The following is a 26,481-nucleotide window of genomic DNA, read 5'->3' as shown; positions in this document are numbered from 1 at the left end:
TTTGTGCATAAATATGCATACTCTTAAAATATTGTATCAGAAATATTCCTTTAAACACACATTGTACCAAACTTTTGCTTTTTATTTTAAGTAATATTGAACAGCACTGAGACTGTATGGCAGATGAATCTTTTTGGAGGCTTTTAATTTGTCAAATTCTAGAACTTCCTCAGTTTGGCAAATTACACAGAGTGGGGGAGGCAGTTTCCCCTTCAAACTTGCTTGTGCCTTTGTCAAACCACAATATCACAGTTCAGGCAATGTGCTTTTGTTCTCAGTGACTGTATTATTATCCTATCTGAGATACTGGGAGGTTATTTTTGCAGCAAACAACCCTCTTAATGCCTTAATTGTTGCTAATGACTAGTTACTGTCCTATTCCTTTCTATATTCTGTAAGCAAATATTTTTAATGGTAAAATGGTAAAGCCATGGCAGCCAGAAGATCTTGGATTATTATATAATGGTCTAGACAACTATATGTTTTGAATTACCGCTAAAGATACATGGAACAAGAATAGTATGGATTATTTTTTATGTGAATATCAGGATTCTGCATATGAAATTTGCTAAACTGTTTATAACTTCAAACGTTGGAAACAAAATATCACATTCTAAATTCTTGCTTGTATTCAGTTTTAATAGAGAGAACAGGCAGACTACCTGTCCTCTGTTTCATATAAATTAACTCATGTGTCACACTCCCACATTTAACCTAGTATTTTAAGATTGGTATGAAAATTTTGAAAGTGAGTCTTTATGGCTGAATCAAGTTCATTGATCTTTCTTGCTGCCTGTGTGCTACAAGGTGTCTGACCACTGCCTTAATTAGGTGATAAGTCTGTCCATGGGTTGTAATGTTCTCAATCTCACCATGTCCTGTCCCACCTCTCAGCCAACCGGTGCCGGGCAGGGGCAGGGTCTCCTCCCAGCCACGGAAGAGCGCTTCCCTACATGGCAGGAGGGCTGCTCCACACGGCCCTCCCCCACTGTGCAGAGAAGTGCTCTTCCGCGGCTGGGAGGAGACCCCATGCAGCCCTCCCGTGACACAGGGAAGTGCTCTGTGGCTGGAGGAGACCCTGCCCCTGCCTGGTGCTAGTTGGCTGAGAGGTGGGCAGGAGACCTGTCTCCCAGCAGCCAGAGCAGGAGGGGAGATGCTGGGTGGTGTGCTCCAGACCCCGGAGCTGCCGCAATGTGGGCAGCAGCATAGGGCTAGATGAGAGGGGCAGGGGTAGTGCTGGGGTGCTCTGGAGGCTGAGCTAGTAGTGGGGAGGGCTAAGGAGGCAGGGCTGGCACTGGGGGACTTGGGACGGTGCTAATATTGGGGGCTGGCACTGGGGGAGACTCTGGGAGGGTTGGGTGCATGGTACTCTGGAAAAAGGAGGCTGGTACTGGGGGGTCTGGTGGTAAGGGGCTCTAAGGGGCAGGGGACTGCCACTGAGGCATTTGGGATGGGGCTGGCACTGGGGGGGTTCTGAGGGTGAGAGGCTGGCACTGGGGGGTTGGATGCAGGGGTATCTGGGGTCAGTGGGCTGGTGCTGGGGAATAGTGGAGGGATGTGGGGCTCTGGGGATTAGGGCTGGCATTGAGGGCTTTGCGGGCTGGGCTTTTGGCAGACTGGTAACATTTTATTTGCATATTCCTCATTTGCATAATGACTATGCAAAAAAGGAAGTTACTCACCCTGTGCAGTAACGTTTGTTCTTCGAGATGCGTGTCCCGTGGGTGCTCCACTGTAGGTGTCGGCTTGTCCCGGCGCCGCAGATCGGAGATTTTTCCTAGCCGTAGTCTGCCGGACCGCGCATGCGCGAAGTGCGGCTCGTGCCTTTTCGCGCCGTTTGAGCAGCGCTGGTCCGGCTCCCGCCAGTTCCTCCTGCCTCTTAGTCTGAAAGACAGATAATAATAAATTCCGAAGAGGGGAGGAGGGCGGGTCGTGGAGCACCCACGGGACACGCATCTCGAAGAACAAACGTTACTGCACAGGGTGAGTAACTTCCTTTTCTTCTTCGAGCAGTGTCCCGTGGGTGCTCCACTGTAGGTGAATGTACAGCAGTAGCTCACGAATGGAGGAGGGTTCGGAGCTATCGTGCCGTAGCTGAGGATAACACTGCTGTCGCCACCGTGGAATCAGGTATTATCAAGTTTGGGACAGCGTAATGTGTGGCGAATGTTAAATTGGAAGACCACGTAGCAGCTCTGCAGATATCTATCAAGGGGACTCCCTTGAGAAAAGCAGTGGATGTAGCCACCGCCCGAGTTGAATGAGCCCTCATAGTTGAAGGCAGTGGTTTCTTACGCAGTTCGTAACATGACCTTATGCACTGTACAATGGAAGAAGAGATGCGTTGGGCGGACAGTGGGTGACCCTTAGAACGGTCCGTCATTGATACTAATAATGCATCCGTCACACGGAATGGTTTGGTCCTCTCGATGTAAAAGGCGAGAGCCCGTCTGACGTCCAAAGTGTGTAGACGTGTATGCTCTGGAGACGCATGCGGTTTAGGGTAGAATACCGGGAGGATTATAGGTTCGTTAATGTGAAATCGAGAGACCACTTTGGGACGAAATCGCGGTAATGTTCGGAGTATTACTGCTTGGTGCGTAAAGATCGTATATGGAGGAGAGGCTGACAGCGCAGCTAGTTCACTCACTCTCCTTGCGGAAGTGATGGCTAGTAAGAAAATGACCTTCATGGACAAATCATATAAGGTACATGTGGCGAGCGGTTCAAACGGTCTGGCAGTCAGGGAATTGAGAACCAACTCAAGGTCCCAAGGGTCCGCTGGTTGAGTAAAATGCGGGTAAAGGTTAGACATTCCTTTCAAAAACCTCTTAGTTGTTGGATGAGAAAATATTGAGTATCCGTTAATCTGCTGGTGAAAGGCTGCGATTGCAGCGACATGAACTCTGATGGAGGTGCAGGTGAGGCCTGACTCCTTAAGGTGTACGAGATAGTCCAGGATATATTGTAAAGGTGAGGAGACTGGGTCCAGGCCCTTTTGTGAACACCACGATGAGAAACGTGACCATTTAGAAAGGTAAGTAGACCGTGTAGAGAGTTTTCTACTGTTCAGCAGAATGTGCTTGACCGACTGTGAGCATAGCACCTCTGATTGTTGGAACCAACTAGGTACCATGCCGTGAGCGCGAGATGATTCACCTGCGGATGAAGCAGGGAGCGACGATTCTGCGACAGGAGATCGTACCGAGGTGGCAGAGGAAACGGAGGATACCTCGACATGCGATGTAAGTATGGATACCATATTTGTCTGGACCAGGCTGGGGCTATTAGGATTACTGTGGCCCTGTCTCGTATTATTTTCTCTACCACCCGTGGAATTAGAGGTGTGGGTGGGAATGCATATAGTAGGTGACGCCCCCAGTTGTATAGGAAAGCGTCGCCCTCTGAACTCTGTCCGATGCCCGCTCTCGAGCAATACCGAGGACATTTCGCATTGCGAGACGTTGCGAAGAGGTCCACTACTGGGAAACCCCAACGTTGGAATATCGTCGCAGTCACGGTCGGGTGTAGCTCCCATTCGTGATTGGGAGAGAAGTGCCTGCTGAGGGCGTCCGCCCTTACATTGTGCTGACCGGGAAGGTATTCTGCAACTAGAAAGATATTGTGGCGATTGCACATGTTCCATAGGCGAACCGCCTCCGCACACAGGGAGTGAGACCTGGCGCCCCCTTGCTTGTTTATATAATAGACGGTCGTTATATTGTCCGTCAGGACTCGTATGACCTGGTCTTGAATGACAGGAAGGAAGTGTTGACATGCCCTGTACACTGCCCTGAGCTCCAGAAAGTTGATGTGCATCAGCGACTCGTCTGGCAACCATAGGCCTTGTATTTGCTCGCGCCCGAGGTGCGCACCCCATCCGATGAGTGACGCATCCGTTGTCAATTGCATCGACGGTTGGGGGCGATGAAAGGGTACTCCTAACAATAGATTGTTTGGTACTGTCCACCAAGTGAGTGATTCCTTGACGTAGGTAGGTACTGTTATCGTCCTGTGGACGTCGCGTACATTGGGGGGACAGATTCGAGCCATCCGATGTTGTATGCAACGCAAATGTAACCTTGCGTGCTTCACTACGTATGTTGTTGAGGCCATGTGACCCATGAGCTGCAGGCACCTTAATATGGGAACCTTTGGGCTGACGAGTAATATCTGAATCAAGTCTTGCATCGTGGAAAATCTTTCCATCGGTAATGATGCGCGTTCGGTTGTAGAGTCGAGACGGGCTCCTATGAACTGTATTGTTTGACATGGTTCCAGTGATGACTTTGGAACGTTGAGAAGGAGTCCCAGCTCGTGAAAGAGCCTGCGTGTTATCTGAGTGGCGTTGATCGACTCCTGGAGTGACTGGGCTCTTATTAGGCAGTCGTCGAGATACGGGAAAATCATTATATGAAGGCGACGTAAGTATGCCGTCACCACAGCCAGGGTCTTGGAGAAAACCCGCGGAGCCGACGAGAGACCGAACGGCAGGACCTTGTACTGGAAATGGTCTGTACCGATTTGGAAGCGCAGAAATCGTCTGTGTGCTGGGTGGATCGCAATGTGAAAATATGCGTCCTGAAGATCGAGGGATGTGAACCAATCCCCATTCTGAAGTGCTGGGATGATTGTAGTTAAGGTGACTATTCGGAAGCGTTGTTTCCGCAAGAAACGGTTGAGGTCGCGGAGATCTAGTATCGGTCTCCATCCCCCTGACTTCTTTTCCGTTACGAAGTAGCGGGAGTAGAACCCTCTGCCCTTGAATTCGTCCGGAACACGTTCTATCGCCCCGATGGTAAGAAGACGGGCGACTTCCTGCCTGAGCAGTATCTCGTGAGATGGGTCCCTGAAAAGGGACGGGGCAGGGGGGGATGGGTGAGGAAGCGACGTGAATGGGATGGTATAGCCGAGACGAATTGTTTCGAGGACCCATTTGTCGGTGGTGATGTAGGCCCATCGATGGAGGTATGGTCTGAGGCGGTGATGAAATATCGCCTTCGAAGCACTCAGAATGGTATTGATGGGAATGGTTCTCAACCCCTCGAGGGGCGCGTCAAACTTGCTGCCTGGTACCCTGTTGGGAAGTCGTTTTGGGCGGCGGGCGTCTGCGTTGCTGTCGCTGTCTACCCCTCTGTTGGTCCTGGGGTCTATATTGAGGGGATTGCCGGAAGGGGGGCCTTTGTCTCTGGTAGGTCGTATATCGCTTTTTGCGGTATGGAGGGGTATACATTCCGAGCGTTTTCAGGGTGGTTCTGGAATCCTTCCCCGAGTGTAAGAGCTGGTCGGTCTTCTCGGAGAAGAGGTTCTTTCTGTCGAAAGGTAAGTCCTCGACCTTGGAAAACAGGTCTTTAGGAGCAGAAGACTGTTGCAGCCAGGATGCTCTGCGCATAACGACTGATGTAGCTGTCGTGCGCGCTGCTGCGTCAGCTGTGTCCAGAGCGATATTTAAGGCCGTTCCGGATGCTGCATAGCCCTCTTTTATCACAGCTTTTAGGATGTCCCGCTTTGACTCTGGGATATGCTGTAGCAAAGGTACAAGCTTGGCGTAGTTATCAAAGTTATGGTTCGCCAACAGTGCGGAGTAATTAGCCATTCTGAGTGCTAGAGTTGCCGAGGAATAGATTTTACGTCCGAATAAATCGAGACGTTTACTATCTCGGTCCGCAGCAGTAGGCTTGTACTGTGGCATCTTTGCTCTTTGCTGGACTGCATCCACTACCAAGGAGTTTGGTTGCGGATGCATGAATAGGAACTCCATTCCCTTGGCAGGGACAAAGTACTTTTTATCCGCCTTTTTATTCGTCGGAGGGACGGACGCAGGGGATTGCCAGATGTCATCCGCAATTTCAAGGATAGCCGCGTCCAAAGGTAAGGAGATCTTTGGTTGATGAGTGTGTTTAATATTACGAAGGAGGTGATGTTGCTTTTGCTCCACGTCACCCAATTGTACGTTCTGGCTGACCGCCACCCTCTGGAACAACTCCTGAAATTGACGAAGGTCGTCAGAAGGAGAAGTGTCGCCCTGAAACACTGCGTCGTCGGGGGACGATGAGGATTGTTGTGCCGGTGAACGGTCAGGTTCGACATCCTGAGCGGGAAGAGGTTGCTCGGCGTGGTAGGTAGACCCCGAGGGAGTTGGTGGTCTTACCGGATCAGAAGAAGACTGGTATTTTTGACTCTGCTGATAGGGCGAAACACGGCGATGATGGGGAGATGTGGAGTGACGGGATCTTATTGAGTATTCCGAGCGGGTTGATCTTGGTGATCGCGATCTGTCCCTATAATAGGTGCTGCGACTGGGTGAACGCAGGTCACGGCGATAAGAATGGCCAGAACGAGGTGATGTGTGGCCAGTATGAGAGAACTCAGAGTAGTGTGGGGACGGGGGCCGTGACTGTGGAGAAAACTCCGGGCTCGGGGATAGAGAAGACAATCCCCTGATCGCGTGGGCCGTAGGGGCTAGCAAATGCTCCGGTGGAGAAGATGCCGGGGTAGAGATGACTGAATGTGGAATCACTTCTACTGGCATCGGAGGAATCCGTGCCGACGTAGGCCCCCTCAGCGTTGCTGATCGACTCGGCACCGGTGATTGACTGTGCTCCCGAGATGTCTGGAGGGGAGAAGGCCGTCGCACCGTTGGTGAGCGCCTGTGCTGAGACGGTTCTTTCGGTGCCGAAGGGCGACTCGGTGCTGACGTGGTCGACGCCGGGGAGTGCCTCGGGGCCGAAGGTTGATGAGACTCCCGTTGTTTGGTGGGAGGTGGTGGATGCTTCGGTGCATGCCTTGAAGGGCGGCTAACTTTCGCCGACTGTTTGTCCGTGATCTTCGGTTCCCGTGCAGTTGAGCCCGTAGGTACCGGTGATCGGCTCTGCGCCGGAGAGCGCCTCGGTGCCGGAGAGCGCCTCGGTGCGGGAGAGCGCCTCGGTGCCGGGGAGCGACTACGGCTCAGTACTCGGCTATGGCCTGGTGCTGGGCTGCTCGGTGCCGGGCTGCGGCTCGGTGCCGGGGAGCGGCTGCGGCTCGGTGCCGGGGAGCGGCTGCGGCTCGGTGCCGGGGAGCGGCTGCGGCTCGGTGCCGGGGAGCGGCCCGGTGCCGGGGGACGCTCGGTGCCGGGAGCGGTTTTCGGAGCCGCAGGCGGCCTGGAGACCGAGGGAACGGCAGATATGGTTGAGCCCGATATAGAAGGGCTCGGTGCCGACTTACTCCTGCTGTCTTTCGGCGGCCTCGCTACTTTCGCGGGCGGTGCTGTAGACGTCCCCGGTTGGTCATCAGCCGATCTTGAGGGTGGGAGAGACCGTGTCGGGGACGGTTTTCTTTTAAGTTTCTTGGGTTGTTCCAAGTGTCCTTTTGACTGCTGGACGTCCGGTTGTAGGGCTTTGTCGAATAGCAGGACTTTTAGGCGCATGTCCCTGTCCCGTCTAGCTCTAGCCGTCAGTTTGGAACAGTGGGGACATTTTTGGGGAATGTGACCTTCCCCGAGGCACCTGATGCACAGCGCGTGTCCGTCTGAGGCAGGCATTGCCTCGTGGCATTGACTGCACTTCTTAAAGCCCGGCATTGGAATGACTAACTTACTATCGAAGGAAAAACTGTTTTTTTTTTTTTTTTTTTTTTTTATACTAACGACTAGGATAACTATAACTTATGACTCTATAGAAAAAACTATATACAATAATATATAAAGTCTCTCTGTCTCTGTAGGAAACAGTAGTCACCAGAGAGACAATATTCCGTCCGCGGCCGAGGACGGTCAGGAGGAACTGGCGGGAGCCGGACCAGCGCTGCTCAAACGGCGCGAAAAGGCACGAGCCGCACTTCGCGCATGCGCGGTCCGGCAGACTACGGCTAGGAAAAATCTCCGATCTGCGGCGCCGGGACAAGCCGACACCTACAGTGGAGCACCCACGGGACACTGCTCGAAGAAGAAAAAATGTTACCGATCTGTCAAAAGTTTGTGAATGGGTTTGCTGGTCCCCGGTAACAAAAAAGGTTGGGAACCACTGGCCTGCCAGGTTTCTGAAGCAGTCATCGCCACTGCTGCTGCCAACCACTATGGGGGACATTTGCATCTGGGAGAGAACTATGTAGTTTTCGATACTGGTATCTCTGGCTGTGGAAGACATTTCAAAGTTGCTATTGATGTCTGCTTCTCTTACCTCCCAGTGTCAGAAATTTATATTATTACATACCAAGTGTCTGTAAAAGTTATTACAGTCTAAGGGCAAGCCTTTGATGATTTCCCTCAGACCTCTTTTCCCATGCTCAGGATTTCAGTCCCTGGTACTGACTAGTTTTTATATTGAAGAGATGCAGATGGTTCAGATTCTTCATTGTCAGACTTAGTGGAACGCTTTTCTGTGTCTCATTCATATCCTCCATCAGAGACTTGGGAATGGTGAACTGTGCAACTCTCTTGATACTGGCCTGCTCCTTCTTCCAAGGGGCAATAGCCCAGTTAAGGTTGGGTTCCAGGCCAATATCAGTTACCATTCTGGACAGCCTGGGGAGTTTCCCCTCCTGCTTGGTCTTCCCTACAACCATCTCGTTCTGGATCATTGAGACCTTTCTGTGATATGATCGTTGAAAACATTCTCAGGGACCCAACAATGGTACCAAGCATCCATAACCAACTCAGACAGCTTTGCAACTGCAAATCATGGAGTAGCTACCATCTTAGAATCCTGTGGCACTCTTTCTTTGTCATCAAACAAAGCGGTTAAGACAGTAATGCTTAGTCTACACTGCTGGGTTTTTGTGCAAGAAGCCTTTTGTGGAAGAGTTCTTGCGCAAAAACTTCTTGTGCACAAGCGCATCCACACCTCAGAGCACATCTCAAAAAGTCCACACTGCATGGACTCTCTTGCAAAAGAAAGCTCTGATGGCCATTCAAAGAATGGCCGTCAGAGTACCTCTGCTTTTTCCGATAGGGGTTTCTTGTGCAAAACCCCCTCCAGAGTGTCAACACCTGTCTCTTTGCGCAAGAGCTGTAGCACAAAAAGGAGTTATTTCTTGTGGGGAGAGGAATAACTCTACTGGCAAAAGCCCTCAGTTCTGTTGATTTTCTTGCACGAAAACGTGTTTGAGGTGTGGAGGCTCTGTCATTTTTTGTGCAAAAACCGGGGCCGGCCCACAATATTTTGGCACGTGAGGCGGGGAGCTCAAATGACGCCCCTATGCCCCCTCGCTTGGGCCAAAACTTTGAAAGGTCTCTATTCTGCCTTCTTCCTGTTCTTCTCCTCTCATGGCACTCCACCATCTCTGTGCATTTAGAGCAGAGAGAATACATATGCACCAGCAGCAGATACAATTTTCTACATTCTGGGCCCTAGTTGTGGCCCCCCCTCCCCCCAGAGTCTGGCACCTGAGGCAACCACCTCAGTTCGCCTCATGGTAAGGCCAGCCCTGGCAAAAACCTTGTAGTGTAGACATAGCCTGAGTGATTCCCCACCACTAGAAGATCACCAAGTTCATCAAGACCTTTTCACATCAGGGTGGCCTCTGTTACTGATAATCAGGTAGAGCTGCCCCAGGTGAAAGCTCCCACAAGTTGGTGGAGGTATTGATGTTGGTGGCCTCTGACAGGGAGGGTTCTGACAATTAACAAAGCCATTATGGAGCAAGGTAAGATTATAAAGCAAGGAGGCACTTCAGCTCTGGAAGAATGCAGTTCTAGGGCACAGCACCCAAGAAATCCTCAAAAGGGATCAAAACTACAAATAAATTCATCTTTCTCTGAGTAAAAGTTTTACATAAACCTCACAAGGATGTTTGCTTGCTTTACCAATGAAAGGAGCATATGCACACTAAGTGTATCCCCCAAGTAACAATTATTTATATTGGCCTGATTGTACTACTTTTGTTTTCTAACAGTAGGATTTAAGTTGTTGCAAGTGAAAGCAGACAGATCCAAGTAAGTTTTTATTAAAAAAACCTCATAGCTAGTTCTAATTCTCTTAAAAAAAAAATTCTTGCAAGTAGATTTTTCAACTAAAGGCATAAACTGTTCTAGGCATAAACTTCAGGACAAAGATGATCTTGTACTCTCATCTGGGTTTCCAGACCTGTTGTTTCTGAACCAGTTAAAGACCCAAACCTGATAACTTTTCCTTGCTTAAACAGCCTTCTCCTCAGGATGGAAATCTTTTGTTCTACGTTCCCCCTTCCATTGAAAATTACCTAGGTCAAAAATGAAATCATAGTACCAGGTGGTATGGTCACATGTCTTGTCCAATCACCTTTGAACTTACCAGACAAATAAAGCTGTTTACTACCAATGAGTAGTCCTGTGGCGCGTTAGAGACTAACAAAAATATATATAGTATCATGAACTTTTATAGGCAAAATCCACTTCTTCAGATGAGGTGGTGTTTAAAAGTTGCTAAGTTAATCACCTGGTTGTTAATGCTTGGGAGGGGGAGGTTATCAGTAAGGGCTCTCAATTAGCACATTTAAAACTACAGAGTCTCAAACTTGTATTTTTAACTTTTCATACAAGAACGATACATGCACCAAAATAGGATATACAGATCTAGCAGATGGTAACATTAAAAATGATAGGTTACATAAGGTATTTTGTTTAAAGCATATTTAAGTTATGCATATTTATATTCATAAGCCAAACTTCATAAAGCATGGAAGGAGAACTGTCACAGATACTCCTTGAATAAATGCCCAAATGCGCATTAATTGTGTTGGCTTCAACTTGTATTTGATATCTTTTCTTTAATCTTAATTGGAATTAAGTACTAAGGTTGTAGTTCTAATCTGAAAGACTTCCCATCCACAACTCTCAATCCTCTCCTAAATATTTTTTTAAATAAACACTTTAACTCAGATACACATAGCAGTTAATTCTTTCGTTGAAGAATATGGTCATTGTTTTTACCCTGTAAATTCAGACTAGGGAAAAATCTTTGAGACTGTTTTTATTTTTAAGCTTTCCCCTCAGTTAAAAACTTAAGTGTTGTATTTCTTGAATACATGTTTTTACAAACCATCCTCCTTTATATCAATGCAAATTAAAAATCACAGTATGCTGCATTTCATTTCATCAGTATGGAGGAAGAATGTGAAAGATTACTTTCTGGGTTTCTAAAAGTAGTGAGCCACAGTTTCAAGTTGTTTCTTCCAGCTTCTCAATTTCTTTGACTGTAAATCTTTGCCTGATGAAAGCAGGCAAACAGCTTTGACGCCAGACTGGAATGGAGCAGTAAGTGCCAATGTGGAATATTGACTCTGGATTATATTTAGCTGAGCATTTTGCTGCAGCTGTGTTATTAGCTAGCAAATTTTAAATAGGGCTTTTCACTTTGTTTACTATTGCTGTGGCGTGCAGGCATAACTCATACAAAATCCGGAGTCCTATTAGAGTCTTTGTCAGGAATTTTAAAAGGTTAGTGTTTAAGATTTTTGAGATGAATAGACAAAATTGGGTGATAGGGTTAAAAGCAATTCTTGACAAAGACTGCTTCGTGTTTGTACATTTAGATTCTTAGGTTATTCCTTCCCTTTCATACTCAATTTATAGTTTCTGGTCCAAAATGATTGCAAAAGGACTATTTTAAAACTGTATTTCAGTGAAACCATTATTATCCTTGTGTTAATCCCATCAAATGGGGTTCATTCTGAGTCCTCTCCCTCCAAAGTGCTCTGTTCAATGCAATACTCTTTCATTCCACCTGCTAATTTGCCCTTCTTTTATGACTTTCTGCCTATTTTTTCATTAGTTTTGATTTGTTGAACATCTTTACCCTCATAGTTGTCAGGATTGTGCCTTACGTAACCAAATCCGAACCTGCACCTCCTCATGTCACATATTGGTATATTGAGCATGTCTGACATACACCTTCTTCAGGTGATCTTTTTTTGCTTTCAGTGTTCATCCATCCCAACGTTTCCCCCTCTGTAGAACTGATTATTTGCTTTGTTTCTTTGTTGCCCAACACTCAGTGCCATATATCAAAACTACAATTTTACAGACTCCCTTTTAATTTTATTGGCATATTCCTGTCACAAACTACACACACCACTTACCTCTCTCCATTTGAGCCAGGCATTTATTATCCTAATTCTCTTTTTGCCCATTCCCCTGGATTGCATCCCATGTACTGTTTTTGCTCTGCTTACTTTGAACCCATTCTAATACGTGTCTCCATTTATCAAGATCCTTTCCTAGATTGGCTTTCTCCTCACTATATAGAATACCACCATCTGCAAGCAATTATTTGTTCCTTGAGGGTATCCAGATGACAATAAACGAGAGGGCTCCATCCTGATCCCTGATGTGCTTTCACCTATACAAAAGTTTGCATTTCACCGCTAACATTGGACCTATGTATGTGACTTGAACAAGCCACATGATATTATGGTACCATTTTTCCCCTCTTATCCCACCAGATGTCTTCCCATGGAACTCTCTTCAATGGCCTTTTTTCTAGATCAATGAACACCAGTGGTGTTGGAACAAATTTTATGGTGGAAGTGCTGAAAGCCACAGAACAAAATTGAAAACCCTGTATATGATGGGAAATCACTTCTAGACAAAGGCTGCTGACACACCCCAGTTCCAGCATCCTGATGATTACCATGTAAATGTTAATCCTTTTTATCTACATGTTTCCAATGGCTGCTTCAATGCAAAGACAGCATCTATGCTGATCTACCTGGCAAGATGCCATATTGATTTGCATTGATATTGACTTCATTTCTTAGTCTTATTGAAGACGCTTTCTCTGTTTCATTGTATAACTCAGCAGCTGCATACATCTATAGTTTGTACAGTTGCCAGCATCACCTTTTCATTTCTATATTAATATCAAGTGGATTTTTTCCCTCCATGAATTTGGTAAAATAAAGGGGAATGTCAGCATATGGATGTCTTTTATTCCAAGGTTTTTCCATGCCTCCGTAGGGATTCTGTCTTGGCCTATGCGCTTATTATTTTTCATTGCTTTTATAACATTTGCCATTTCATCTGGTGTGATTAGTAAGAACCCTGAGTAGATACAGATTTTGTAACTGCACCCTCATCTATATCTGCAAAAATTAGTGGCAGAAAATCTGCGTCCCCATCCATGGATACAAATACCCCTGGATATAAAGCAGATATCCATGGATTAGCAAGGCTCTAGTGATAAGGCTCCACTGTACCAAAATTCATAATTTTTAAAGTTGCATTACTTTCTTGGGTTTTCTTCATTTAAATCTTCTATTCAGAATACCTTTTTCCATAGATTCTTTGTGTGACGGTCATCAGTCAACACCCACCAATTTTATCTTCATGTCTCACCTTCTTAATGCTTTGGTATTTCTATCCTGTGCATTCACCAGTCTGTACACTTCCCAGTTTTCTTTGTTTTGGCATAAAGTTCCTCCAACTTCCCTTACTCCTCGTACAATGAGGGTTACAGGAGTCGGAGTAAGAAGTCCTCCAACTTGACAGTATTTTGATATTATTTCAAAATAACTGCCCACTGTATAGATGTGGACTACGTTATTTTGAAATAATGTTCCCGTGTAGACGTACCCCAAGTGTTCATATAAGGTTCTTTAGTGGTACTCTTTTAGTCCTGATAGGAGCATAAAGAAGCAAAGAAAATGTTAGACTATATTAGGATAGTAATAGAAGTTATGGTAAATGTGACAAGGTGGTATAGTAGATCTTAATCAAAGCTTAAGAGCATTCAAGGTGCTCTCCCAAAAAGAACAGTGGAACTAGGAGCCCAAGTAATAGCAACAAACATTAACAACATAGGTTTGGGTGAGAGATGAAGTCTTTGTATGACACATAAGAACGGCCGTACTGGGTCAGACCAAAGGTCCATCTAGCCCAGTATCCTGTCTGCCGAGCACCAGGTGCCCCAGAGAGGGTGGACCGAAGACAATGATCAAGTGATTTGTCTCCTGCCATTCCTCTCCAGCCTCTGACAAACAGAGGCCAAGGACACCATTTTATCCCCTGGCTAATAGCCTTTTATGGACCTAACCTCCATAAAATTATCTAGCTTCTCTTTAAAATCTATTATAGTTCTAGCCTTCACAGCCTGCTCTGGCAAGGAGCTCCCTGTGTTCTTATATCTACGGTTTTCAGTAGCATTACTAGTAGTTGTTCTTTCAGTGTAAATAGTTTCTTTAGGTTTAGTCGTGTTCATGTTCTACAGTTTATTGATCTATCAAAAAAAGGGTTTTTTTTTCTCTTCAGCGCTTCAACGCTATGGCTAAGCGCTAAGGACCCGAAGTTGTCAAAGAGCATAAATACAGCCTGGGTTGACATTCGGCTCCTAGCAATGCCTGGTTTTAAAAAATGTTCAGTTTGTCGGGAGGCTATGCCGGCGGCCGATGGGCATGACGCTTGCATAAGGTGCCTGAACGAATCTCACGTCCCTCAAAAGTGCACCCACTGTTGCAAACTCACATCCAGAGCCCGCAAAGAGCAGGAGTTAAAGCTTCGGATGCTGTCCTTTGATAAGGCACTACAACCTGATCCCATACCCTCTCCAGCCGCGACAAAAACGTCTACAGCTAAAAGGAGAGCGGCTTCTCCCGGACCGGCAACTTCAAAGAGGGCGAAGCCGTTCCCGACTCGCTCCCTCCCTCCGGCAGCTTCAAGGGCTTCGGCAGCCCCCAATGGGACCCCCGCGGAGTCCCGACACTCTACTGACCCTGGCAATAGGGGATCGCAAATACCGAGGGCTCGGGCTGCTTCAGCGCCGGCATTGGTGGCACCGGCTTCAGCTTCTCCAGCTCCCGACGCAGTGCTAACGGTGAAACCGACAAGTAAGCCGGTGCCGGGGGCAATGGCATTAACTTCAGCGGTGCGGGCTCCAGCGGCACCGCTTGTGACGGCACCGGCTTTGACGGCACTGGACCAAGGCGCTCAGATCTCTGAGATGGCGCGCGCCTCTGGCAGATTTAACGATGTTGGCACCGAGTGTTCTACCGGCACCGACAGCAGAGCACCTGCAGCTGATCTCCCCGGCACCGCTCTGCTTTCATTCTGTGCAGAGCTCCCCGGTTGCCATGGAAACAGACAGTGCTTCAATACCTAAAAAAGCACTATCAAAAACCCATGGGAGGGACAGATCTGCCTCCCCAATTTTTTCACCAGGACCATCTCCATCGCCACCAAGGCATGCACGTTATCGCGACTATAGTGTCTCCCCGATCCGTCTCACATACAGACGGCGCAATTACAGAGACACAGTATATCTAGAAGCACAGCGATCCTGTTCACGATCTCGTTCACCAGGACGGTATCTAGATATGGGTCCTCTAGACGCTCTCCACACCGTGTCTATTACATTCAGCACAGTAGTGCACGCTCATCGTGTCATTCTTCCCCATCACGTTCTGAACGCTACTACGGTCACTATTATCGTTCGTGCGAGGATGGTACACACCGTGAACGGCTATTATCTTCACATAGGGGATCCTCCTGCAACTGCCCATCACCAATTACACAATACTTACCTCAACAACCACAACAATTAAACTCACCTCCTCCGTCTAAGTCAATCTGTCCAACAGGATCAGTCCGACCTGGAAGAGGGGCATCTGTCTGACACAGAGGATCCCAAGCCAGAAACTTTTCCAACGGACTGTGCATCTTCATCACCGGATGAGGCAATCTGCCTACGTGAATTGTCTCCACCGGACGACCTAAAACAGTTCCAGGACCCGTTTAAACGAGTTGCAGGCACGCAGGAAATACAGCTGGCAGATGTTCCGGTGAAGACACACCGCCTATTAAAGAACCTCCGCCCACAGCAGCGTGCAAAGATCGCCTTACCGATTGACGACGCGATCATGGAAATGGCGGACGAGATATGGCAGACTCCAACATTGGTTACTCCTACGAATAAGAAAGCCGATAAGAAATATTTTGTGCCGGCAAAGGGGTTAGATTTTCTATTCAACCACCCTCAGCCCAATTCGTTAGTGGTTGACGCAGCGCAGCGAAGGACCAAAGCGCCACAGTACAAAAGTGCGCTCCCAGATAAAGACAATAAAAAGTTAGATCTATTTGGTAGAAAGGTCTATTCTTCAGTCACACTCCTATTACGTATGGCTAACTACTCGGCTCATTTATCAAATCACAACTTAGATAATTATTCGAAGCTAGCGGAGTTGTTACATCATCTTCCAGACACTAAGAAACCACTATTAAAAGCAATAGTTCAGGAAGGATACGGAGCATGTAGTACTGCATTGCAAATTGCAATGGACGTGGCCGACACAGCAGCTCGGGCCATGGCTACGGGTATCGCAATGAGGAGGTCGTCATGGCTTTCATCCGCAGGAGCACCGAAGGAGTTGCAAAATAAAGTTGAAGATCTCCCCTTCGATAAGCTTAAACTTTTCGCAGCAAATACTGACGAGGTTCTCCATTCAGGCAAGGATTCTCGTGCCACCTTACGTACGCTGGGGATGTACACGCCCAATTTTAAACGAAGGCGCTATTACCCTTATCAGAGAAGATATGATTTTAACTTTTCCAGACAACAGGCACGCACATCGGAAAATCAGTGCCCTAGGCAACGTCCTCAGCGGAAACGACCCCAGCAAAATCGTTCAACCAACCAGTCTTCAACCAAACAGCAGATTTGACTTCCCTGTCGAGGTTGCAAGCACGCCTTCCTCGATCAACACGGAAAACAACACTTCTTATCTTTTCCACCATCGACTGAAATCATATTACCACCAGTGGTCCAACATCACCACAGACAGATGGGTACTAGAAGTGGTGCAGTACGGCCTCTCAATTCCTTTTCTCTCCATTCCCCCTCCCACCCCACCCACCCCGTCCCTTTTCAGGGACCCTTCTCACGAGCAACTGCTGAAACAAGAAGTCCTCCGTTTGCTCGCTATTGGGGCAATAGAGAGAGTACCCGAACAATTTTGGGGAAAGGGTTTTTATTCCCAGTATTTCCTCATGCCGAAGAAATCGGGAGGCTGGAGGCCCATTCTAGACCTCCAAAAGTTAAACCGTCACCTTCGAAAGTGTCGATTCAAGATGGTGACCTTAGCAACTATCATTCTGTCGTTGAACAAAGGAGATTGGCTTGCAGTCCTCGACTTACAGGATGCTTATTTCCACGTAGCTATTCACATGGCTCACAGGCGTTTTCTTCTATTCCAATTGGGGAACGAACATTTCCAGTACACGGTTCTACCATTTGGACTGGCGTGTGCCCCCAGGGTCTTCACCAAAACTATAGCAGTAGTGGCGGCCCATTTACGCAGGACAGGAGTGACAATATTCCCTTATTTGGACAATTGTCTCATCGGGGCCCAACATATACAGAGACATGTCATATGGTGCAGACAGTATCCAGCCAGTTTGCATCCCTGGGCCTTCTCATAAATCTAAAAAAGTCATCATTAGTTCCGTGCCAAAACCTGATTTTCATAGGTGCATGGCTCGACTCAATGGTGGCACGGGCATACCTACCGTCGGAATGTTTTGTGGCGATTCAAGACCTTGTTCATACAGTCACGCATGCTCCGACAATTCCTACACGCGTCTGTTTACAGCTAATGGGCCATATGGCGGCTTCCACCGTATTGGTACAAAACGCAAGGTTACGTTTTTGCTGCCTCCAACATTGGTTGGCCATGGTCTACAGCCCAGCAAAGAACAGTATCCACAGATTGGTGGTGGTACCCCAACATATACAGGATTCTATTCAGTGGTGGGTCAAACCCACCAATCTTCTCGCGGGCATCCCATTTCATCGCCCACAGCCTACAAGGCAGATAACTACGGATGCTTCCCTCACGGGTTGGAGGGTGCACATGGACAACATGACTATCCAAGGTCACTGGTCAGCGCAAGAAATGATGCTGCACATCAACGTACTCGAGTTACGGGCAGTACGTCATGCTTGCAAACATTTTCAGTCCCACATACAGGATACAACTACCAGAATCATGACAGACAACATGGCAACCATATTTTATATCAACAGACAGGGAGGTGCCTGATCTCGTTCCCTGTGCGCGGAGGCTGTTCGGCTATGGTATTGGTGTATTCACAACAACACTATTCTAGTAGCGTCCTACCTTCCAGGTGCCGACAATTTAGTAGCGGACTCACTCAGCAGACGTTTTCCCCACGACCACGAGTGGGAACTCTGCACAGAGGTTTTAAACCATATATTTGTCTGGTGGGGATTTCCGATAATAGACTTGTTTGCCACAGAAAACAACAGGAAATGCCCCATCTATTGTTCAAGAGCGGGAGTAGGACATCAGTCACTAGGAGATGCCTTCCTTCTTCACTGTTGTATGTTTTTCCCCCAGTCGTTCTAATACCCAAGGTTCTCGAAAAAATCAGCTTAGATGGGGCTCGAGTAATTCTTATAGCCCCAGCGTGGGCTCATCAGCCTTGGTTCTCAATACTCCATCAGATGTCGGTAAAGACACCGTACTCCCTACCTCTACTCCCGAATCTCTTGACCCAGAACAAAGGATCTCTACGTCACCCAAAACCCAAGATCCTGCACCTCACAGCATGGATGCTTGTTGGTTTAGCAATTTCGAACAACTCTGTTCTCAGTGGGTCAAGAAGGTGCTGATGCATAGCAGGAAAGAGTCTACGCGAGCTACTTATATAGCTAAGTGGTCCAGGTTCCAGGCATGGTGTGCGGCTAATAACCTTGATCCCTGTTCCACACCTTTACCGCGTATATTGGAATATATCTTGCAACTCCATGATAAAGGATTGGCAATAGCTTCCCTACGGGTGCATTTGGCAGCTATTAATGCTTTTCATCACATAGACGATTCTTTCTCCATATTCGCACACCCTACTACAAAAAGATTCCTAAAGGGACTCTCAAACCTTAATCCACCCCGAAGACCCCCTCCACCCTCGTGGAATCTGGATCTAGTATTGCAAACTCTATCTCAGCCTCCCTTTGAGCCTCTAGCCACTATCCCGCTACGCATACTTACCACCAAGCTTCTATTTCTCCTAGCCCTTACCTCAGCTCGTAGGGTTAGTGAGATAGCAGCGTTTATGGCTTCCCCTCCTTATACAATATTCTCTAAGAACTCAGTTACGTTGAGAGCTCACCCAGCGTTTATTCCGAAGGTGTCATCTGAATTGCATATTAACGAACCAGTGGTTCTACCATGCTTCTTCCCTAAACCTCATGCCTCGCCGCAAGAAGCAATATGGCATATGCTGGATGTGAGAAGAGTCTTGGCATTTTATATTGATAGGACACGGGACTTTAGGAAGCCGGACCGCTTAATAGTGTCATTGGCAGACCGTTCTAGAGGCCAACCACTGACCTCTCAGCGTATCTCGAGACTTATTGTTTCATGCATATCTATGTGCCATTCTATACGGGGGAAATCCCTGCCGTATCCTCCAAAATCTCATTCCACCAGGGCGGTCTCCACTACTACAGCCTTCCTGAAGGGAGTCCCATTCCGGGACATTTGTAGGGCAGCAACATGGTCTTCTAATGTCACTTTTATGAAACATTATGCTATAGCAAAAAATCCATTTTGCTTCGGATTCTTCGGTGGCTACGGCAGTACTTAGTCGTACTTAATTGTTATAAAAAAAATGTGAGTTCAGACTGCTCGGGACTCTTTGGTTACTGCTCGGGACTCTTTGGTTACTGCTCTGGAGTCACCTAGAGTGGAGCACCCACGGGGCCACTCGAAGAAGAAAAAGAAGTTACTCACCCTGTGAAGTAACGATTGTTCTTCGAGATGTGCCCCGTGGGTGCTCCACGACCTGCCCTTCCTCCCCGCTCCGAATTTCTTTCTTATCTCTTTCAGTTGAGCGGATGAGTGGAACTGGCGGTTGCCAGCCTGCGCGCGACTGATCAAAGGCGCGAACGGCGCTTTGAAGGAGTGCGCATGTGCGGGCTGGCTGAGCACGGCTATGAAAATTCTCTGAGCCGTGGCGCCGGGACGGGACCCGACACCTAGAGTGGAGCACCCACGGGGCACATCTCGAAGAACAATCGTTACTTCACAGGGTGAGTAACTTCTTTGTCTTCATTTAGGAACTTGTGACCAGCTATACCGGGGTGGCCAACCTTTAGGAACTTGTGACCAGCTATAACCAGGGGTACAGCTCTCGAGCTGCATGGCTCTTTGATGAAAAAAATGCGGCTCCTGCTGCTTCTGAGCTGCGTGCGCGGACTGCTCATGGCTGGCCACTCTGCGTGCGGCGCCCCAGTGCCTGTAGGGAGAAGCACGTGGCGGCAGGGACGGCTCCAGGATCCAGGCATTAGGTTAGAGCCAGGGAGGAGGTGCCTAGCTCTGGGGAAAGGGAGGGAGATTGGGTTAGAGCGGGGAGGGAGAGGGTGTGCCTGGCTGTGGGGGAGAGGGAATGTGTACCTGGTTTACACCATGTTTCTTTAAAGAAAATTCAAAGGCTATTTGCTAGGCTGAAGCAATTATTCTGAGATATGAATCTCTCTCCCTTATTGTTTTTGAACCTCTCATATTTGCAGTCTGGGACTGCACTTCAAATTGTACAAATTGTACTAATTTACTTCTCAGTTCAGTTTTAATTTTAAAAAACTCACAGGACCTAATAGGGCAGTAGTTTTAGATTTAAAATACACAATAAGGATGCTTTTTTTAAATATAGTGTGAGAATATTACTGTATTTTTAAAGGTTTTTTTAAAATGTGATGTTTGTTCCTTGTCAGGTTCTCTGAAGGTCTATGGATTGGCCGTGAATTTTTTAAGTGACTAGAGATTTGATACTGGTTTTTGTCTGAAATGTCCTGTAATGTTGTTTTATCACTACATTTTGTGTACTATATCCATCTATCTTTCTATACATAATGTATAAAATAAATATATAATACGTGGCTCTTCGCACTCTATCCACCACTCTTTTGGCTCTTCATCTCTAACTAGTTGGTGACCCCTGAACTATACTAATTAGCAGAGTTCTAAAAAGTTCTTTTTTTTAGCATCTGGAATATTTACAAATGATTTTAAAACAACAAAAACACACATTCTTCCTGAACTTGTGCACCATCATATAGTCCTTTTGCTGTAGTTACATTAGGGACAGCTGGTTTGCTCTTACCCAAAGAGCATGGGCCTGTATCTATATTGCAGTGTAAGCCCAGGGTTTAAAGTCTCAAGTCTAATCTTCTGCCTACACGCATACTGTGCTCTCCCAGTGCTTAGATCCCAGAATCCCAAAAGGAGCTTGAGTCAAGATAAGACCTGGAGTTTGAGCCCTTTTGGTTCTCAATATAGACACATCCCCACTAGATTTGTGCTCTGGAAGTGTGCCACAAGTTTCCCACAGGCTAACTTTCTTTATCTTCTGGACAGTCAAGTTTTCCCGTTCTGCATCATGAACAAAGGACTAGAACAGCCAAGCTTTGGAAGGTGCTAGAAAGTCTGGAATATGGGTGGTTAGACGCAGGCCTGCGTAATAGAGATGCTGGAGCTCCCATTTGGGACTGAGCGTTCATCAATTTTTAACCTGGGGTTTCAAACTGTAAGATATGCTAACTTTAATAAAAAAAAATAGGATTATGTAGGACTTTAAAGACTAACAAGATGGTTTATTAGATGTTGAGCTTTCGTGGGCCAGACCCACTTCCTCAGATAAAATAGTGGAAGATTTGATCTGAGGAAGTGGGTCTGGCCTACGAAAGCTCATCATCTAATAAACCATCTTGTTAGTCTTTAAAGTGCTACATAGTCCTGTTTTTTGTTCCAGCTACACCAGACTAACACGGCTACATTTCTGACTTTAATGTAAGCCCAGGGTTAGAATTTAAGTGTAGACACATCCTCCGAGTCTCTCTTGTCTCTAACTCTTCATCATTGTTCTGTCTTTTATATTTTCTCTCTATCAAGGATGCTGTGTTTCAGAAAGCTCTTCCTTCTTACTTGATGAGTTCTGAGCCATGTTATCATTCATCATGAAAGGGGGCAACATCCTCCTTCCTAAGGTTTTATCAGCTTTGCTCTGCTGGCATGCCCAGGAATCACTCATCTTCCTCTTCTATCCACCAAAGTAGGATTTATATTACTATTTTCAGTTGTTCAGGCAGGCCCATATCCCCCAGACATGGCCTGTAGTCTTGGGCAGCCCTTAATATAAACCACATCTGTGCAATCATATTGTAATTACAGTTCAACATAAGAATGTATACAGATCAGTACAGTTAAGAAGAGGTCCACTTAAGAACTGATTTTTACTGGAAAAGTGAAGTACTTGTGCAAGAGAGGGAAGAAGAGAATAAGACTGAAATTACAACTAGAATGCAGGGACAAATGTTTTTCTCTGCTGTGGCAGTGTTAGTTTGTAACAGGAGGCAGACGCTTTCTAGTGAGTTGAGAGATATTGCCATATGTAACCTTTAATTTCGTTGGTGCCAAATTTCACATATCAATAGTTATCTATTCATCCTATAAAGTTAAATTTGAAGGGAGAATTTTAGTGTTGAACTGTTTCTATAGACTTTCCCCTGAGTACCTTACTGATCAGAGCATGAACCTTTAAAAGAAGTGGAGAAAACACTACAAAATTTCAAAAGAATTTTGGAATCAGGTATTTTTAGTAAGAGGATGAAAAAATGGACATGCTATCTTATTCTAAAGAAATTTTTTTTGACACTGAGAAATCATCCTTTTTTTTTCTTTTGAGTAAGTTAGTTGCCACCAAGTAAAATAGTATCATTTTATGCTACTAACTTTTTGACTACCTTTCTGGACACTTCCATGGTCATTATTCTGTCTTCAGCAGTGGAGTCTTGGCTTATCTCTGGAAGGATTTTCATCTATTTGACCTGGCAAATTTGGAATCCCATCTCAGCAGCTAAAGAAGGGTGCATGATGGTAACAAACAATGCTGGTATCTAAATTTGTTTTGACATATTAGGTGATTAGAATGAGATAACTGGGCATTCATTTTAGTAGAGGCAAAGTCACAACTAAAATTTAAAATGCAAAAACCCACCCCCTCCTTTCTCTCATTAAAAATGTGTACAGGTTCCTTTTTAAAATTAAATCTGAGTCTTAGTAAAAATGTTTTTTCACTCATCCTCTATTCTGTCTGAGGTTTGAAAGGTGCTACAAATTGGCCTATACAGTATAGCTCGAAAATATGGATTTGCATTGTTTTGTTTTTTGTACTATGGAAACCGGAGAACTGTTGCAATGCATGTACTGTTTGAATTTTATGTAATGCCTTTAGTACATTTGAATTTGAGTGCGTGTATGCAGTGCTTTCCCATTGTATTCAGAATATACTTTTTTTAAGATGTTGTATCATATGCAACAGTGTGAGAAGCCTAACAATAGTAAATGGTCACTTCTCCCTGTAGCAGCAAATCAAGGTGTTCTCTTTAAAATAATCTCTGAGAGGTAGCTCTGTTAGTTTATAACTTTAGAAACAAGGAGCAGTTCTGTGGCTCCTTAGAGAGGAGTTTAGTTGCCCTCCCCTCTCCACAGGTTCCACAGGATGGCTAGTTTAAAATAAAAGGAAAAGTGACTTTAGGGCTAACTTTCAGTGGTGTACTTAACCAAAAAGAATTGGGAAGCTGCTTTAAAGTAGGGATGTAAGCGATGAGTTTAGTCACGACTGGACTAGTCGCTTCTCCCCTCCCCTTGATGCCCCTGATAGAGACATAAAAGCCAGTTCCTCCCAGCATCATCTCCACGGGGGGATGGGATGGGGGGAGAGGCAGACGCACAACAGGAGACAGGGCGTGAACCAATACTTAGCTATTCCAGTTTGTACCCAGTCCTGGATGCTGCACCTCTGCCTCTTAAATTTTGTAAGAGCCACTGGGCTCTTACTACATTTAAAAGGCACAGCTGCAGCAGGTTTCGCGCTGTGCCTCTGCCTCTTAAATGTAGTAAGAGCTGGGTAGCTCTAGTAAGAGCCAGGCACTAACCCCACTGTGGCTCTGCGGTTTCCCCCCTTATTGACTAATCGAATAGTCAATGGAAATTGTCAACTACTCGATTAGCTGATTAAACACAATTTAACATCCTTCCTTTAAAGGTTTGTAACTGAAACTGGTACCGTTTGTTCTAATAATGTTTTGACTAGGTTACAATAACAAACAAGTACTCAAGAAACTAAATGAGTGAATATATAATACCTGTATTATTAAAGTGTAGCCAAATTGCGGACATTTGCACTGCAAATACGTCAAGTTTCTGTAATTCTACTGACATTCCAAACAAATGAATCTCAGAAATCCTCATATAATCTTACATCTAACTGCTTTACAAGAGTTCCAACTCTTTTTAGTTTATAATACTGTACATAATGTTTGAATTAAAAGCAACACCACTACAAAACCTAAGGCTTGGCAAAATACCTACTAGTTTTCCCCTGTATGGAATTTGTAACACTATTTTTTTACACTGTAAGATACCACAGATCTTGGAAATAAGGATGTAAAATCCTTTTTAATTGGGATTTGGAGCAGCTCCCCGCCTGCTGTGGACAGCCAGAGCTGTCTCTATTTGCAGTGGGCCAGGAGCTGCTCCAGCCTCTACTGGTTCATCGGAACTGTTAAGGGTGATGCTTTCCAGTTAACCTTTCACATTCCTACTTGGAAAGTAGGCATGAAAGAATATATAGAGATAACTGTTCCTGAAGCTGAATTGGAAGATACCGAGCTGCATAGGAAGATACCAAGCTGCATAGAACAAAATGATGAACAAAAACAGAAATAGAGTCAAATGATACTGAAAAGAGGAGTTATATAGTTAATAGGGACAGGCAAATAGGATTTAAAAGGAGAAAGTGGCCCGTGAGTAGAGACTACAAAAATCCTTCTTTACATAGTGAAATCCTCACCTCATCCCACTATGGCTTCTTTCCTCTCTTGGCCAGAATGGAATGCAGTGCTGCTTTCTCACCATTTCACTCAGTCACCTTGTTGCATAGGCATTGTGGAAGACTATCTGAAGGCTACCTTTTATGGACGCCCTTGCAAGACCTGATATAGAAATCATACAGGGGGTAGGAGTAAACCGGGAGGAGTTTGTCAGGGGCAGGACCCCTGGAGCACTGTCCTGTGCAGATTCCTAGCACACTGTAACCCAGACAGGCAGCTGTAATTCAGGGCCCCCCAGAGCACTGAAAATTATGACATGGGGGGAGGGCTCTCTAGTCCCCAGAGCTTTCCAGGATAGGGAGGGTGCAAAGAGACATAAAACTACTACTTACCCTCCCCCACTACCCAGGACTGTAAATTCTGGGCGGTGACTCTGGAATTTTGCCTAATGGAGAAGTATTTCAAAATTTGCTTTTTTTCATAAAGTCTGAGGGGGAAGCCCTATTAGTCTGTAACTTAAAAAAAAGGCAGTCCTGTAGCACCTTATAGACCAACAAAAATATAGAGAGAGGTATATATACACTTTAATATTTTAAAGCAGTTCAGTACATATCTGTCAACACTACTGTATTTTGTTAAATATAACTATGCAGAGTAAGGAAATTACTATACCTGTATAATTTATTTTCAATCAAGTCTGGCCTGTTTCAAAACTTGCTAGATTCAGTTTTGACAAACACAATTAGGAAACATGCTTGAGGAGGTTGGACTTCACTGACATTTTGAGAAGTTGAGCCTTGTACTTGTTTGTCTAGTCTCTGATTGGCTGAAGCTGTTGCTAAGCTCATTGCTTTGTTCTGAGGCAAAGTTAGAAAGTTGAGTGTGACCTGTTTGAACTGCACTGTTCTTTTTTTTTTTTTTTTTTTAAGTTCAGTCTCCTGATTAGCACTTGAACTTTTGTGCTTTCCTATTGCATCTTATATTGGTCTCACAGATGCATGTTTAACTGAAAATTTAAAAAAATGTTCTCGTTGGTTGCACCAGCATTAGTTATTTTACTTTTAATATTTTTAGTTATGACAGCCTTTTTCTGCCATATAAAAGGCTTAAAGTTTTAAAACATTTTTATCTTTGCAAGCAATGAACATTGCCTTGATCAGTATTAGGAGAATTTAAGTGGTTAATACTTTAACTGGAATGTGGCTGAAATTGTTTTTAAAACAATTGGGGAAATAGTGAATAAACTGTTAAATGAATGCTAAAAGCCTGAAACATTGCACTAAAGGATTATTAAATAAACACAATTCAGAAGTCTGCATGTACTGAAGTGCCCCCTGTAACCATGAAACATGCAGTATTCATATACTATATAGTCGGTAGAAGTAGGCTATCTGGAAGGATTAAATCTTCAATATATGTTTCTTGGTAAATGTCTCTTCAGTGTCTGGTTGATTGACAGTAACCTCAGTGTTAGGTCTAGTTTGAATATAAATGTCAAATAAGAACCTTAAATTGTTTTGCAAGTTTTGCTTTAATACTTATATTCTCCAGAGGCTTGTATAGTTACATTTCCAAAAAATGTTAAATTTTCTAGACAATTGAAGTGGTCCTTTTAGAGACTAGTAAGCTCCTATTTCAGCCACAGATCCAAAAGTCTAAGTCCCTTCCTTCAAAGGGAGAA

General features: G+C 45.5%; 4 protein-coding genes across 8 annotated transcripts in view; 2 read left to right on the top strand and 2 right to left on the bottom strand.

The window, feature by feature from the left end:
• Positions 1–15,634, bottom strand: part of CEP57L1 (centrosomal protein 57 like 1) — a 92,982-nt gene extending 77,348 nt beyond the window's left edge. The window contains exon 1 of the mRNA XM_075923091.2: positions 15,499–15,634. The gene's annotated coding sequence lies outside the window, so the exon portion shown is untranslated. The remainder of the gene's footprint in view (positions 1–15,498) is intronic.
• The window catches only part of SESN1 (sestrin 1), a 131,419-nt gene that overhangs the window by 42,632 nt on the left and 62,306 nt on the right, over positions 1–26,481 (top strand). The gene's annotated exons all lie outside the window — the stretch shown is intronic.
• Positions 5,057–15,492, bottom strand: LOC149524665 (uncharacterized). The gene has a single exon (XM_089776892.1). The coding sequence runs from the start codon at positions 7,559–7,561 to the stop codon at positions 5,057–5,059; it is 2,505 nt and encodes an 834-aa protein (XP_089633018.1). The 5' UTR covers positions 7,562–15,492.
• Positions 15,493–25,846, top strand: LOC149524664 (uncharacterized; the record flags this gene model as incomplete). Its single annotated transcript, XM_089776910.1, has 1 exon — positions 15,493–25,846. A coding segment is annotated over one exon (1,116 nt), but the record flags the coding sequence as incomplete, so codon positions are not given.

The sequence above is a fragment of the Pelodiscus sinensis genome, chromosome 3 (genome assembly GCF_052426305.1).
Source record: "Pelodiscus sinensis isolate ZL-2025 chromosome 3, ASM5242630v1, whole genome shotgun sequence".
Lineage (NCBI taxonomy): Eukaryota > Metazoa > Chordata > Testudines > Trionychidae > Pelodiscus > Pelodiscus sinensis.
Note: the sequence above shows the minus strand (reverse complement) of the source record. Positions and strands in the feature narration are given on the sequence as shown.